We start from the raw sequence: 14,775 nt of genomic DNA, 5'->3' as shown, positions 1-14,775 counted from the left end.
TGTAGACAGTAGCGACTTTGGGAGTAAATGTGATTTCTCCAAGAGGGAAGTGGATTGGTGTACTGGGTGAGACCTCCGCAGGATGTAACTATTGGAGGTTGGTTGTAGCTAAGGAGATTTCCATTTAATGGTGAGTGTCGTAAATGAAAAGTCTTAATTCTCCCCGGGGAGAGCTTCCATGTTTTCTGTATCTGTATGGATAAACACTTGTGTGTTATTTTCCAAACTTTAATGTGTAGGAGTACATATTTCATAATGAGAAAACACTCAAACTAAGTTAATCGGGTTGGCACACAGTTTAGGATGGGGGCAGCAGTGTTGGAGCAGCACCCCGTTAACACCAAGCCCATTCACGTTCCACAGTTCTTAAAATTGACTAAATTAACAGTTTATTTGGAATAAATTACATTGAAAATTAAAGTCACAATATACTTACCTCATTCCCCAAAAGCTCTTTAAATACCATAGTTGTGATATTTCCATAAACATTATCGAAGATGTTAGTGAAAGATGGTTATATTTAATACACAGAATAATTCCCAAGTGGCAGAAAGGTAGGACTATAAGCATTGGGTTTAGGACTAATATTTGGGAGAGTTTCTGGCTAGGCAACAAGTTGGAAAAAGGACAGTAAGTCTTTTAAGCTCTAAATGTAAAGATATTTAAAAACGGTGATGGTTAATGGACTTGAATATAAGGTACAAAGCACAATGTAGAGACCAAAAAAGCAAAACCAAATTGAGTTCTAAGTCATCGTCATTCATATGCCTGAATATGCATTTCTTTCTCAAAACCGAGCTCGAGCTCGAGCTCGGGGGTCAGAATGAACCCATGCAGCACGGAGGGGGAAGCAAAAAGCCAAGTGATTTATTTAAATGCTTCTTTCTACATAATTGAGGTATAGAAACAAATGACCGTTAAAATTTTGTGTAGCTTCAGGCCCACTTAGTCGTCTAAGAAAATATTTCTTGCATAACCTAAAAATAGCTAAGGATGGAGGTGTTGGGTGCACTGGTTGCAAAGAGAATAGACAAGACACAACCAAAATTTACTTTTTGAATTTGGCCAGCTAAATAAATTGATTTCTCATTCCTTTTTGCATTTACTTGAGCTGACCGGTTGTGTTATTTCTACAGCATCTTCGAAATTTACTACAATTCATTATCAGTTAGACTCTCGTGTAGGTAATTTGGCTTCTTACAGAGGTGGACTTGGGAAACAATTACAATTACCTTAATTTAGGGTAGTTTCCTAACAAGCCTTTATGAACTGAAGAGCTTTCCATTTAACTTGTAGAAAGGCTAAATTCCTGTAGAGGGTGGCTAGTAACTTGCTCCTGTGGTTACTTAAATGTTGACTAACCTCAAAGAAAATGAGTATAATGGTTTACATGCGCGATTTCTTTCTCCAACAATTAGAGTACACTGAACAAATCTTAAGCACAGAGTTCTAGAATGTGCAAGCTCAGATTTAAGAATTTACTTAATTCCAGCCGCAGTGTAAAAAGTGCATACTCATTGGGATCCAACATTCTGAACTGCATCCAAAGAGGCACAGTTGCTAGGTCCAGCTGTGGCTGCGTTCTACACCTTGTTAGAAGTGATAACATCCAGTGTTGAGTTTTAAATCTTTGCTATGAAGTCCTAACAGAACAAAGTTGCACTTTTTCAAAATACTTTTTATGATAAGTAACTTGGTATTTATAAGAGAAAAGAGTGATGGAAAATAACTCATCAAACTTCATGAAGCAATGTGACAGAAAATCCTCATGGCTTATTGTCCAGGCCAGTGAATTTCAACCAGTGTGCCACAAGAATTTGTAAAACATGCAATACCTGACTAGTTGGGCATTGACTTCTTTTTCCTTAGCTTGTCAAATGGAAACAGCCAACATTACAGTCTGGTGTGGATGAATCAAAATTATGCTTATCTGTTTGTCAGAGCAGCAAAACGTATTTTTTTAGTATGTGGCAGAATTTTAGTAATTAGTTTGTGTGTCATGAGATACAAAATGTTGAAAATAGCCTATTTAGGCAGAGCCTTTATCTTAAATTTGAGAACTGAATTCACTGACATCAACACATCTACAGGGAAATTCATTTGAAACACAGAGACATCGATTGTCATCACCTTGGCTATCATTGATTTCTCAAAATTTCTTTTTACAATATAGGTGTATCTCCTGTAAGTTACCAGTGTATGGAACTGGAGTGAATTTCTGAACTTTATATCAGGCAGGCAGACCTAAGATCTGTTTAGCTAAGAACATTCTTGTGGCCTTTCTTTAATGGTATGTGTTGCAAGTTCTTCGCTTTCCAAAGTTTTCTTCTCTTTCGTGTATGAAAAACGGTGATTGATAAAAGTAGGACCAGGGTAGAGAAGAAGCAACAACCAAAGAATATCAGTGGTTTCTTCTGCACAAGAAATAAGCAGACAGTGCACTCTGTGTTTCTTTGAGTCTGACTGCATCTAGGACTATCCTCTGAAGGGAAGCCGCTGTTGCTAATCAGTTTATTGTAAAGCTGAATTGAGGATTTAGCTTTGAAGTCGGATGTGAAGAATCCAAATCTGGGTTTAGATTTTTCTTCAGTCAGTTTGAATGCATAATAGCCTTTGATATTGACTTTATCAACCAGGTATGCTGAAAAATACCAGAAATGAACATTATTAACCACAAATGAACTATAAAATACCTTTGAATAAGAATTTAGTTTTCATTGAAACAAGGTAAACTCATGACCATAAGAAAGTGATTTGGTGATTTTCATTAAATGGCTTTTTTATATTCTTTTACAATTAATACGAAGAAGGTGAAAATACATGTAATTACATTTAGGAAGAAATACAGAGGAAAGCTGTGATCCTGAAAGGATGCAGACACATCTGGGAGAAAAAGTAAATGTAAGCGTTGTCACTTGTCCATAGGGTCACAAGCAGAAAAGCCTTGATTGGCCTGATTGCAAACCACAGATGTGCCCTTGGTGTTCCATAGCTACACACCGTTTTCCCTAATCACTTTCTTCTCCGCCGTTCTCTCTACTTCACGGAAAAGTGGAAGCACTCGGGGAACTTCTTCAGTCCTCCACAGCCACATCTCCTCGCCTGCTGGCGTCTGCACTCTCACTCTGCCCCCTCGGCTGGCACTGTGGTGGACCCGCCCACGCTCCTGGAAGGGGCTGACTCTGCCACTTACACCTGAAGTTTACTTTCTCTTGCCTTCTCAAGGACATTGTTCATCTGTTCTCCCCTCTGCTTGCTCATGTATTAATTTTCCCTCGCTACTGGGTCATTTCTGTATAAATGTGCTGTTGGTTATCGTTTACAGCAGCAGCTCCTCCTCAGTCATCTTTACCAATTTCTTATCTTTGACCTTTGAACACTGAAGTGTCCCAGAGCTAAGCCACCTTCTCTATCCTTGCTCCCTTATAGTGATTCCATTGAGCCCTATTTTACTTTTTATTTTTTAAAGATTTTATTCTTAGAGGAAGGGAAGGAGAAAGGGAAACATCCACATGTTCCTTTCGCATACCCCCAAACAGATACCTGGCATGAAACCCAGGCATGTGCCCCGACCAGGAATCACACAGGCGACCCCTGGGTTTCCTGGACAGCCTCCAACCCCCTGAGCCACACCAGTCAGGGCTTATTTAAAAAATACCATCCATTTACTCGTGATTCCCAAATCTATCTGAATCTAAGACTCCTGTATCTATTACCCGCCTCAACATCTCTAATGGGATGTCTAAGCGGCATCTCAACCCATGCGACACCGAACAACTTGTCTCCAAAATGCCTGGGCCTACCAGTCTCCCAACCTGGTAAGTGGCCACTTCATTTTTTTAGTCACTCAAACCAAAACCTTGAAATCATTTTTCACTTTTTTCTCTCCAATCCTGTTGACATTACCTTGAAAATATATTCAGAATCTAGCCGCTTATCACCATCTCCACTCGATCATTTTTTGGGTTTTTTGAGATTCAACACAATGTTTATTGGCTAGTGTTTCAGGGATTTGACTAACACTAAGATCCTCAGAAAAATAGTGCTTTTTGCCTTAAAATACCCAGCGTCATAAATAAAGTGATCACATTCTCTTATTTTGGGTCTCCCGACATCCTGTTTTCAAATGCAATAACAGACCTACTATTACTTGAGACCAGGGGCTTCAAGTGAGGGAGCAAGGGTCTGCTTCCACATTTGCATCAAGTTCGGTCTAAAATTGGGAATGGGGGTGGGGGCTTAAGCCCTCAGGGCTGGGTACCTCCTGCTCCTATACCTGAGCCTTAGAACTGTTCCTGGTTTCTGTACACTGATAAAAAGGGGTCCCGTGAACAAGGGCCTGCACTGAACCATTGTAAATGTTCGCTAGGGTTCTCGCCTTTCCCGCCTCCCCCAACCCCCCTCAATCCCCGCTAAGGCCCCCCAGGTCCACACCCTCTGTTGGTGGCCGCCAGGAAGAAGTTTGAGTACTTAGTGGCAATCCCTTCTCCCCTCACACAGGATGTCCATATTACGACATCATCATGTTTCCAGGGCTGTTCCCTCAGTTGTGGGGGAGGGTAGCTATCCCCCGAAGTTCTGGGATCTGCGACGCTCCTAAGACCCAGATTGCTAAATGCTGATATGCCAGACGGGCCCGGGGGCAGGGAGCTCCAAGGGTGGCCACAGGTCCAGGTCCACGCTGACATGGTGCCGTGCAGTCACGGGGCTCATTCATAACACGCCGTTCTGAAAACAATGCCTGCAGCTTGCACACCAACCACACATCTGCAAGCGAGCAGCCTGGAAGCCACGACAGACAGGCGGCAGCGGTGCAGCCGGCAGCTAGTGGCCGTGCTCCCACCCAGCTCTGCCCTACCTGCGTGAACTCTTTAGCACTTTGCTAAGATGTTCTACTCCAACACTGATTATATGGCCTCACCCTCCCGCTGCAGCAGCGTCTCGCCTTCTGAGGGACGGTCTCTCCTACTACCATTCTCTGGCCGATGCGTCTCCAGCTTGGGCTGTCCAGTCCATGAGCAGGTAGGGCTGGTTTTGCGCCGCCGCGGGTCCTGGGGGTCGGAGTCACCCGCGGAGAAGGCACCAGGCAGGACGCTCTGGAACACTGGTCTGACACCCCTTTCTGCGGGGAGGGCGGCTGCCCCAGCCGAAACAGATCTATCTCGGGAGGCCAGACTTGTTCCGAACGCACGCACGCTTGTCAGTAAGAATCAGTGTCGGTCCTTGTCCCGCCGGTCCCCCGCCCGGGGCTCATTCTGAGCTGTCCTCAATCCAGCATGGACTGGTCCCTGACACTAGCTGGGGCAAATGTGTCCCAAAGACTCACTAACTCACCATCTCCATTCTTAGTAACCTATCCCAATCCACAGTGATCTCTTACCTAGATTAGAGCAACTCTCCCTGTTTTTTTTCTTGCTCCTTGCTACAGCTGACATGAAAAAAAATTTTTTTTAGATGTCCTAAATTAAACCACAGCAAGCCGGAGGGCAGGAAGAACAGACAAGAAATTAATCTGTTAACACAGTTGAAACCAGCATAAGATTGCTCCTATTCCTATTTGTATATTGAAACTTTGAATCAACTTCCAGGAGGCTATTTCAGCTCCTAACTAAAAATGGTTAGCCCACCCCCAGTCTCTACGCATCCTGCTTATGCATGCACTTTCCAGTTTGCTGCGACAACCAATCCAGAAGCATCAGAAATTCTCCCTCAGGGACTATGCACCTCTCCCAGAACTGTCTCTGCCACACCTCCCTCCATCTATAGCCAATGTAAATTCTTTCAAAACAAATTATATAGTCCTTCCCCAAACGCATTGTATAAAAAAATCCCCGCCAGCTCCAGGGCAGTGGGACACCTTGGATTTTTGCATCCAGCTCTGCTGCTGCTAGTTCAGCTTGCAGGCCCCAGGACCTGGTCCTATTTCTGGTTAGCTCAATAAACCCTTCCAGAGAATCTTTCACCCTTCATGTTTTTTGTTTAACAAAGTATATTCACAAAAGAGTGTCCAGAGTGATTCTTTTCAAGTGTTGAGTTCGATCCTGTCGCCCTTCTGTTTAAAACTTTCCAGAGCCTTTCTCTCTCACATTGAGTAAGAGCCACAGTTCTTAGGATGGCCTACTAAGATCTATCTAGTCTGCCTCTTTCTTTACGTCCTTGGCCTGATCTTGTGTTACTTTCCCCTTGCTCATTCTTTCCTCCTTCCTGATCCTCAAACGAGCCAGGCATGCTCCCACATCAGGACTTTTGCATCTGCTCTTTGCTTATCTGGAACACGATTTTGCTGCCTCATCTCTCCAGATCTCGGAAGACTTCCCTAACCACTCTCTTTACAATTGTAACCACTCTCCTGTCCTGCACCTCTGGGCAGTCAGCTGTTTTTACTCCATAGACCTTTTCACCTGTGACACCCTCTTTCTTACTTACCTGCTTGTTGACTTTTATCCCACAAAAATATAAGCACTATGAGGACAGTAATCCTTATTTTGTTCAGTGGTGATATAGTGCCCAGAACAGCTTTTGTCCATGTTACATGCTCAATAAATATCTATCAAATGGGTAAATTTCTGAGAACTTTTTGCTGCTTCAACAAATCACAACCATTTAAAATTTGATTAGAAGTGGTAATAGCCGATGCAGGGAAGAGTATGTGACTTGTATGACCGGTGGCATGGGGGTGAAGAAGTTACATTTTGATTGGTGGGTAAAGGTGGTGCCAGCCTTCTGAGGAGATGTGACTGCCTAAATGTAGGTCTGGGTGGGGGTCTGTTAGCCCAAATTATCATCTTGCTCTAGACTCTGTTCATTTTGCACATGACTGGAGGCAGGCAGTTAACCAAAGTTGTTTATGGGCTTTTGCTTTTGGGCACTGTAGTTTTCCTCCCCTTCTGCCTTCCAGGCCTTGGGATGAATACACAGTCTCAAGGTTTTCCTTTTCCCAGCTAGTAGAGATGAAACACACAGACTTTCAAGGGCTTCCCCCTGCACTATCATAGTTTTCTTGTGTTGTTCTGGACACCTGGCAGCCTTATAGGATCAGGCTCAGGACTACTAGGTCACGGGTGACGCATGCTTTTCTTTGCCTTTAGCCTACTGTATTAAGTTCTTTGTTAGATTGCAATGGTGAGGGCCCTGTCTTTATTTCCCTTCTGGCCACCTATTCCTAGCTGCTACTTAAGTATTAAGTAGTGTTGCCTGGCAACCAGGATGCCAGCCACTGGCCAGCAACAGTAACACTGTCTCAGGATTCTTCCTATGCTATTTCCTGCAACATCTTGAGTACCCAGCTTGGGTGATAGAGGAGGCTGTGCCACTGGACCCTACAGGACACCTACTACATTAGGCCACACTACCAAGACACAGAGTCAAAGCAGCTCTACCTAATAAATAGAAACAAACACAGGGAGGCTGCCAAAATGAGGAGACAAAGAAACATGGCCCAAATGAAAGAACAGATCAAAACTCTAGAAAAAGAGGTAAATGAAATGGAGATAAGCAATCTATCTGATGCAGAGTTGAAAACACTAGTTATGAGGATGCTCAAAGAACTTAGTGAGGACCTCAGCAGCATAAAAAAGATCCAGTCAGAAATGAAGGATTCACTAATTGAAATAAAGAAGAGTTTACAGGGAAATGACAGTAGAATGGATGAAGCCGAGAATCAAATCAATGATTTGGAACATAAGGAAGCAAAAAAGAGCCAATCAGAAGAACAAGAAGAAAAAAGAATTACAAAAAAATAATGTGGATAGTATAAGCAGCCTCTAGGACAACTTTAAGAGGTCCAACATTTGCATCATAGGGGTGCCAGAAGGAGAAGAGAAAGAGCAAGAAATTGGGACTCTATTTGAAAGAATAATGAAAGAAAACTTCCCTGATTTGGTAAAGGAAATAGACATACAAGTCCAGGAAGCACAGAGAATCCCAAACAAGATGGATGCAAAGAGGCCCACTCCAAGACACATCATAATTAACATGCCAGAGGTTAAAGATAAGGAGAGAATCTTAAAAGCTGCAAGGGAAAAGAAGTTACTGTAGTCACCTGCAGGGGAGTTCCCATAAGGCTGTCAGCTGATTTCAAAAGAAACTTTACAGGCCAGAAGGGATTGGCAAGAAATATTCAGAGTCATGAAAAGCAGGGACCTACAGCCAAGATTACTCTACTCAGCAAAGCTATCATTTAGAATTGAAGGGCACATAAAGAGCTTCCCAGACAAGAAAAAACTAAAGGAATTCATCATCACCAAACCATTATTATATGAAATGCTAAAGGGACTTTTTAAGATAAAGAAGATCAAAACTATGAGCAATAAAATGGCAAAAATACATATCTATCAACAATTGAATCTACAGAACAAACTAAGCAAACAGTAAGAGCAGAGAAAAAATCATGGATTAGGAGAGTGTTTTGATGGTTGTGAGATGGCAGGGGGATATGGGGTTATGGGTGAAGAGGTGAGGGGATTAAGAAGTACAAATAGGTGGTTACGGAATAGCCATGGGGATGTAAAGTACAGTATAGGAAAGGGAGTAGCCAAAGAACCTCTGCGCGCAACCCATGGACATGAACAATGGTGGGGGGTTGCCTGAGGGAGTGGGGTGTGCTGGGTGGAGGGGATCAAAGGGGTAAAGTCAGGACAACTATAATAGCATAAACAATAAAATAGAATTTTAAAAAAGAAAAAAAGAAAAAGTTGGATACAAGCCTATTACGGCATGAACTCAATTGTATTAAAAATGCCTAGCGAGCACAAGTCTGGGTGCTTGTTTTGGGAAATGGCATTCCAGGTGATTATTTTCTTTCTTAAAAAAGAACAACTTTTCTATACATGACAAATTTTCTATAATGAGCTGACACTGTCAGTAAGGAGCCTACTCTGCTCTTCTTTTGTTCACATTAGCTGGGAATGTCATACTTCACTGTATTTGAAATGGCCCCCGAACCTCACCTTTCATGGCCTCCTGAATGTATTTCTCTAAGTAGTACTTTCGGAGTTCATCGTTTTCCGGAGACGAGTCGTCAATGCCATTGGCCGTGATGTACACATCCAGGTCTCCATAGTTCCTCCGGATCCAGCTCAGCACCTTCCGCTCTCCCCAGGGCAGGACGGCCACGCGGCCGGGGGAGCTTAGGCAGGTGATGTCTTGCAGAAACTGGACGTCCCTGTCCGCGTTGTAGTGGCTGCCCGCCCGTTGCACGTGCATCACAAACCTGGTGGTGAAGTGGTTCAGGGCGTAGAAGTCGGCGGTGCCCTGGACCAGCCTCCTCTCCTCCTCGGTGAACTGAGGCAGTGTGGAGCGCGACAGCCCTTGCCTGTTCTTGAAGGCGATGTACTCCCTCATGGCCACCGGGTAGTCCCCGGACCTGAAGAGGGGTTCGGCGAACCAGGCAATTTCGAACTGGAGGAAGCGCTCAGCCGCCTGCCAGTGCAAATCCACAAAGGGGTTGGCGGGTTCCGCCCAGTCCGCATGCAGAGCCAGCGACACGGCCCCACGCTGTGCCGGCCTGTACTGCCGGTCATAGAGGTGCCAGGCCAGGGCATGGGCAATCAGCAGGTTGTGGGCTGCTCTGTAGGTGTCATTACTAGTGTGGTTGTAGATGTCACTCAGCCGGTTGGGCTCGTTGATGGTGATCCAGAGCTTCACCAGGTCCCCCAGCTCTTGGAAGCACAGCCCTGCGTAATCCTGGAAGGCTGTGGCCAACGCTGGGTTCAGCCACCCTCCAGTCTGCAGCAGCGGCGCGGGGAGGCCAACGTGCGTGTGGGTCGGGTAGTACAATGTGATCATTGGGGAGATGTTGAGCTTCAGGCCCTCACTGACAACACACCTGTAGTACCTTAGAGCTTGGCGGTTAACAGTGGATAGGTTGCCAGTGGGAAGGATTGAGGGCCAGTCCAGAGCAAACCGGTAATGAGTGACTTTCATCCTTGCCAACATCTCAAGCTGTCTTTTGATGCTGACAAAATCTGTGCATTGTCGTGGTCGCGTTTTCAGCTTCACTCCTTCCACTCGATGCAACAGTCTGTTGCCTGTCACATTCCACACGTACAGGTGAGGATCGGTGAACTGTGGGGAGGAAGCCACCAGTTCTGGCTGTGAAAAACAAGCACATTCAGATAAAGCGCACACACGTGGACAGGCTGTTAGGGAGGGAGAAGGGTCTGGCAGAAGTAAGGCCTGCTTGAGTGTGGTTGGTAGGGTAATAATATGGGTGTGTTAATTTATAGTTTTAATTTGAACATTTTACCTAAAATGCCATACGGTGTGCTTGAGTGTGATATTGTTATGTTACAGAATTACATATGATTCTCATGATTTTGTTATTAAAAAGGGGCATTTGTGCCGGACCCTGTGTTTTGACTCTCACTGACCACTGAGAAAATACATGGTGTATATGTGCTTTATAATGAGCAGTGTGTTCCAGCTGCACTGGTTATGTCAGAGAAAAGGACTGTTGGATTATCCTCCCTTCCAGCCTTTGAAATTTCCCAGGGAGACCAGAAGACATAGCGAAGGAACCACACCCAGGGCTTAGCTTGGAAAATAAGTTGTTGTACAGAAAACACTGACAAGCTGTTTTCCACTTCATTTTTCCTCAAAACGTAGTTCATATCATGGGGTCTCATGTGATTCCGTTCAAATGCATCAGGATATTGACCTGGTACCCTCACTTGAAAGAAATCATGAACGATGGGCCTTTCAAACACTGCCATAAATCGAAGGCAAAGTTAACATTCCAGGTGTAGAGGATTTCATTGAGCTCAGCACTAGGGGTAGAGGAGGCTAGCTGATCCCAGCCACAGTTCCTAAAAGAAACCTGTAGGATCTGGAGGGAATGACCCTTTGCATTTGCTGAATGCAAATATCTGACACTTCCTATTTGAATAGTCCAGGTGATATCACAACATGTGCATCATTATATTCTCCTCACCCATGTGTCTATGAGGACAAAGCATTCATTCATCCAACAGGAGAATACAGAACACCCTCTTAATGTGCGGTACTTGGATTATGAGCAGAAAGGATGGTAAAATACCCGCCAGAAACTCCCAGGCTGACTCTGATCTGATGGTGTCTCATGCCCTGCCCCTCCACGAGGAGGCAGCCCTGGACTGCTGTCCTGCCCCTTTGAAACTCAGGCTTGGCAGCTCTGTGTAGCGACCAAGCAATTGCACTGCCCTCGCGGGTATGCTGTGAGGAGGCAACGGCTCTGGGAGAGTGCTCTGTTGATTCTAAAGCACTGTATAAACATAAAGTAGACATGACTAGGGTTTAATTTTCCCTGGTTGCAATAATTGCCTGTTAGGCCTTTTAGTCTAAATTAAAACAGAAAAGGGCTTAAGAAAAAAAAATTTCCAAATGCAAGATTAATAAGAGAAAATGAAAGTTGTTTTTTTTTTTTAAATGATTTGTTTTATGTACTTGTTTTAAAGTACTTTTCTTCCCATGGCTGAATTTAAGTGCACCTGGAAAAAATGATAATTAACCTTTGGTAAATATTTTCCCTCTAATTGTTTTCTCCTGTGTCATTTTTCATAGTCTAATTACAAAGCCATATCATTGCTCACTTGCCATCTGTCAACCAGTTATCTAGAACATTAAATGGAGAGAACATTGATCAGATGAGCATGAAGTTAAATCTGTATATAATTATTTGGGTAAAATCCTCCTCGCCTAGATGGCCAGTTTCAGTGTCTTGAAACGTCAGAGCATCATGGTATTGATAGGGTGTTTACAAAGGGCAATCTAGCCATAGGTAAGGCAAGATCAAATGAAAATGTTTTCCTTTTTAAAAGATTTTATGTATTTATTTTTAGGGAGGGGAGGGGAGAGAGAAAGAGGGAAACATCAATGTGTGGTTGCTATTCGCGCATCCCCTACTGGGGACCAGGCTCGCAAACCAGGCATGTGACCTAGACTGGAAATCAAACTGGCAACCCTTTGATTTGCAGGCCAGCACTCAGTCCACTGAACCATGCAGCCCAGGGATGTTTTACTTTTTAAAAACCTCCAGAAAGCCCTGGCTGGTGTGGCTCAGTGGGTTGGAGTGTGTCATCCTGTTCACCAAAAGGCTGGGGATTTGATCCTGGTCAGGGCCTGTGTGGGAGGCAACAAATCAATGTTTTTCTTTCTCTCTCACATCAGTGTTTTTTTTGGCCCCCCTCTCTCCCTTCCCCTCTCTGTAAAAATCAAAAAACATATTAAAAAAAGAAAACTTTAGAAAGCATTAGTCTTAGCAAGTGGATGTAATTAATCTGCTGGGAGATCTAGTTAAAGATGACGCTCCCTGATCTCAACTCTAGCTCCCAGAGCTTGGTTCTAAAGTTCTATTCCATGCTAACAGCCTGAGCTCTTTGGAGAAAAATGGCTTTTTCCAGGCCTGAGGAAGGAAAAGAATGAGGTGATGTTTGTATGCGTTCTACCAGAAAAATAAGGAAGTGCTTAGAAACAGAAAAGAAAAAGACAAAAGAAAAAGCTTGAAGGAGTCCCTTTGGCCAAATTTGACATAATTTGAGCATCAAAGGGTCTAATGAAATAATGACAGCAGTGTGTTTTAACACAGTGAACTTTAAAAAATTACCTTATAAATGTAGAAGGAATAATCTAATTAGAAATTCACCATGTTGCAATTTATAAAGTAATAATTCAAGCAAGATTCATGAGTCAGTACTAAGACCAATGGGTGAAATGCTGTGAAGGAATAGGATATTTGTACAGTCTTAAGTATCACCATTTAGATTAGTTTTTAATTACAAACAAAAAGGTACCTTTCAATTAAGAGAGCTGGCAAATGCCACCTTAACCAAGAAATTTGGTGACTACTACTTCTAACATCTTTAGTAATGAAAAAACTGACATCATGTACCTTCTGATGTGATGTATGGAGAAATACATGTCATCTATGTACTATTATTTCCAGAAATGGTTAACTGAATCTAATAAAGAAACAGAGAAATCCATGAAACATTCTATAAGCAACTGGCCTAGACTCTTCAAAAAAGTCAATAGTGTGAGGTTGAGGGGACTGATCTGAATTAAAGGAGGCTAAAGATACATGAAAACCAACGTGTGATCCTTGTTTGTTATCAAATTTTAAAAAAACCTATAAAGAACATTTTTGGAACAATTAGGAAAGTTTGAATATGAGTTGTATGTTAGATGATATTCAATCAATACTAAATTTCCTGGGTTTGATAGTATTATAATGAGATAAGAGAATGTCTTTGTTCTTAGGGGACATATGCTGAAATATTTTGGGGTGAAGTATTTGCCACTTTTCAACAGTTAATAAGAGAGAGACAGAGATAGAGCAAATGTGGCCCCATGTTAACAATAGGTTAGTCTTAGTTCAAATTCAAGGGAAGCTGACCTCTTGCCAGGCTGCAGATGTGAGCAGGAACCCAGACCTAGTTGGTTACAGAATTACTTTTCCCTGACCTGTGTGATCAGCTCTTGATTCTAGGACTAAGACTAAGACCATTAGAATGGGGCAGACATTCACATCACCAATCAAAGTGGAAGAGATGGAGGTCTTTAAATGAAGGAGGAAATTGCAGGTTGGGTCATGTATGGGCAGGAACTGTTGTCTCTCTCAGCTCTCTCTTTGCTGGGTCTGGAATTTTGGAAAATACAAACCCACTTGAAGTTGTGGGGGAAAGATGGCTGCCAGCCCATGGCATGTGGAGGAGGAGATAGGAACTGGGTAAGTAGGTAGGTAGGTAGGTGGCTCTATAAGGGACACGAGCTGAAGGTGACTCACTGTGTTTACATGACTCTCTGTCTCTCCCTCTTTTATCACTTCTGAGTCTTTACTAAAGTCTTGTTTAAACATCGACAGGGTTTGAGATTCATAACCTGTGAACTTTGACTGCTCATGGCTTGAGCCCTTTTGTCCGGTCCCATCCCTTGTATATCTTGTTGTTTTTCCATATGCTTCTAGAACAGGCAATAGTGTGGTTCTGTGAAGTCTTACAGCGATCAGGTGACAGATCTTGGTAACCTGGACAAATTATGTAACCTCCCTAACCTTCAATTTCCTTGCCTATAAAATGAGGGTTTTAAGATTAGGTAGAGAAAATGTACATACATCCAGGTAAATTCTTGGCACATAATAAGGGTTTTAAAATAGTTATCATTATTTTGGAAAGAGCACTGTGCATCTGGGGTTTGAGGGTGGTCTATTATAGTTTCTTCCAATATTTGTGTTATCTTGGGCAAGTCACTTAGGTATCAATTACTAATTGATGTAGCTCACTTATCCATAAAATGAAGGATTTGGAATAGGGAGTCCCTAAGATCTCACCTGGCTGTAAAAGTTGACTTTATTCATTCACTCTGCCTTGAGCCTGACCCCACTCTAGTAAGGCATACAAAAGGCAGCAAAGCCTCAAATGTCTCCATCTCATGCAGAGAAAGTTTGCATTCTAGTGGGGAAGACAGGTGATACCTAAGAAGAAGGTATGAAGTGATTACCAGGACCTGGGGGAGGGGGAAGTGGGAAGATATTGGGCAAAGGGTACAAACATCCAATGATAAGATTAACAAGTTCTGGGGATCTAATATACAGTATAATATACAGTGACTATAGCTCATCATACTGTATTATATACTCAAAAGTTGCTAAGAGAGCGGATCTTAGATGCTCTCACCACCAAAAGAAATGGGAATTGTGTGATGATAGCTAATGCTATGGTGATAATTATTTTGTGATATATAAATGTATCCAATCAACAAAAGCTATATGTCTTATACTTACACAGTATTGTTGTATCAATT

At 42.9% G+C, this 14,775-nt stretch overlaps 1 protein-coding gene across 1 annotated transcript in view; it reads right to left on the bottom strand.

Moving 5' to 3' along the window:
* Positions 1-2,092: 2,092 nt before the first annotated feature.
* Positions 2,093-14,775, bottom strand: part of KLB (klotho beta) — a 30,871-nt gene continuing 18,188 nt past the window's right edge. Inside the window, exons 4-5 of the mRNA XM_054582055.1 lie at positions 8,949-10,092; positions 2,093-2,641 (exon numbers count right to left, since the gene is read on the bottom strand). Coding sequence (XP_054438030.1) covers positions 2,256-2,641; positions 8,949-10,092 — 1,530 coding nt within the window. The 3' untranslated portion in view covers positions 2,093-2,255. The remainder of the gene's footprint in view (positions 2,642-8,948; positions 10,093-14,775) is intronic.

This window comes from Pteronotus mesoamericanus, unplaced genomic scaffold (genome assembly GCF_021234165.1).
Source record: "Pteronotus mesoamericanus isolate MK-2021 breed Mesoamerican mustached bat unplaced genomic scaffold, CSHL_Meso_final contig_68, whole genome shotgun sequence".
Taxonomy (NCBI): domain Eukaryota; kingdom Metazoa; phylum Chordata; class Mammalia; order Chiroptera; family Mormoopidae; genus Pteronotus; species Pteronotus mesoamericanus.
The sequence above is the reverse complement of the archived record's forward strand: the minus strand, read 5'-3'. Positions and strand labels throughout refer to the sequence as shown.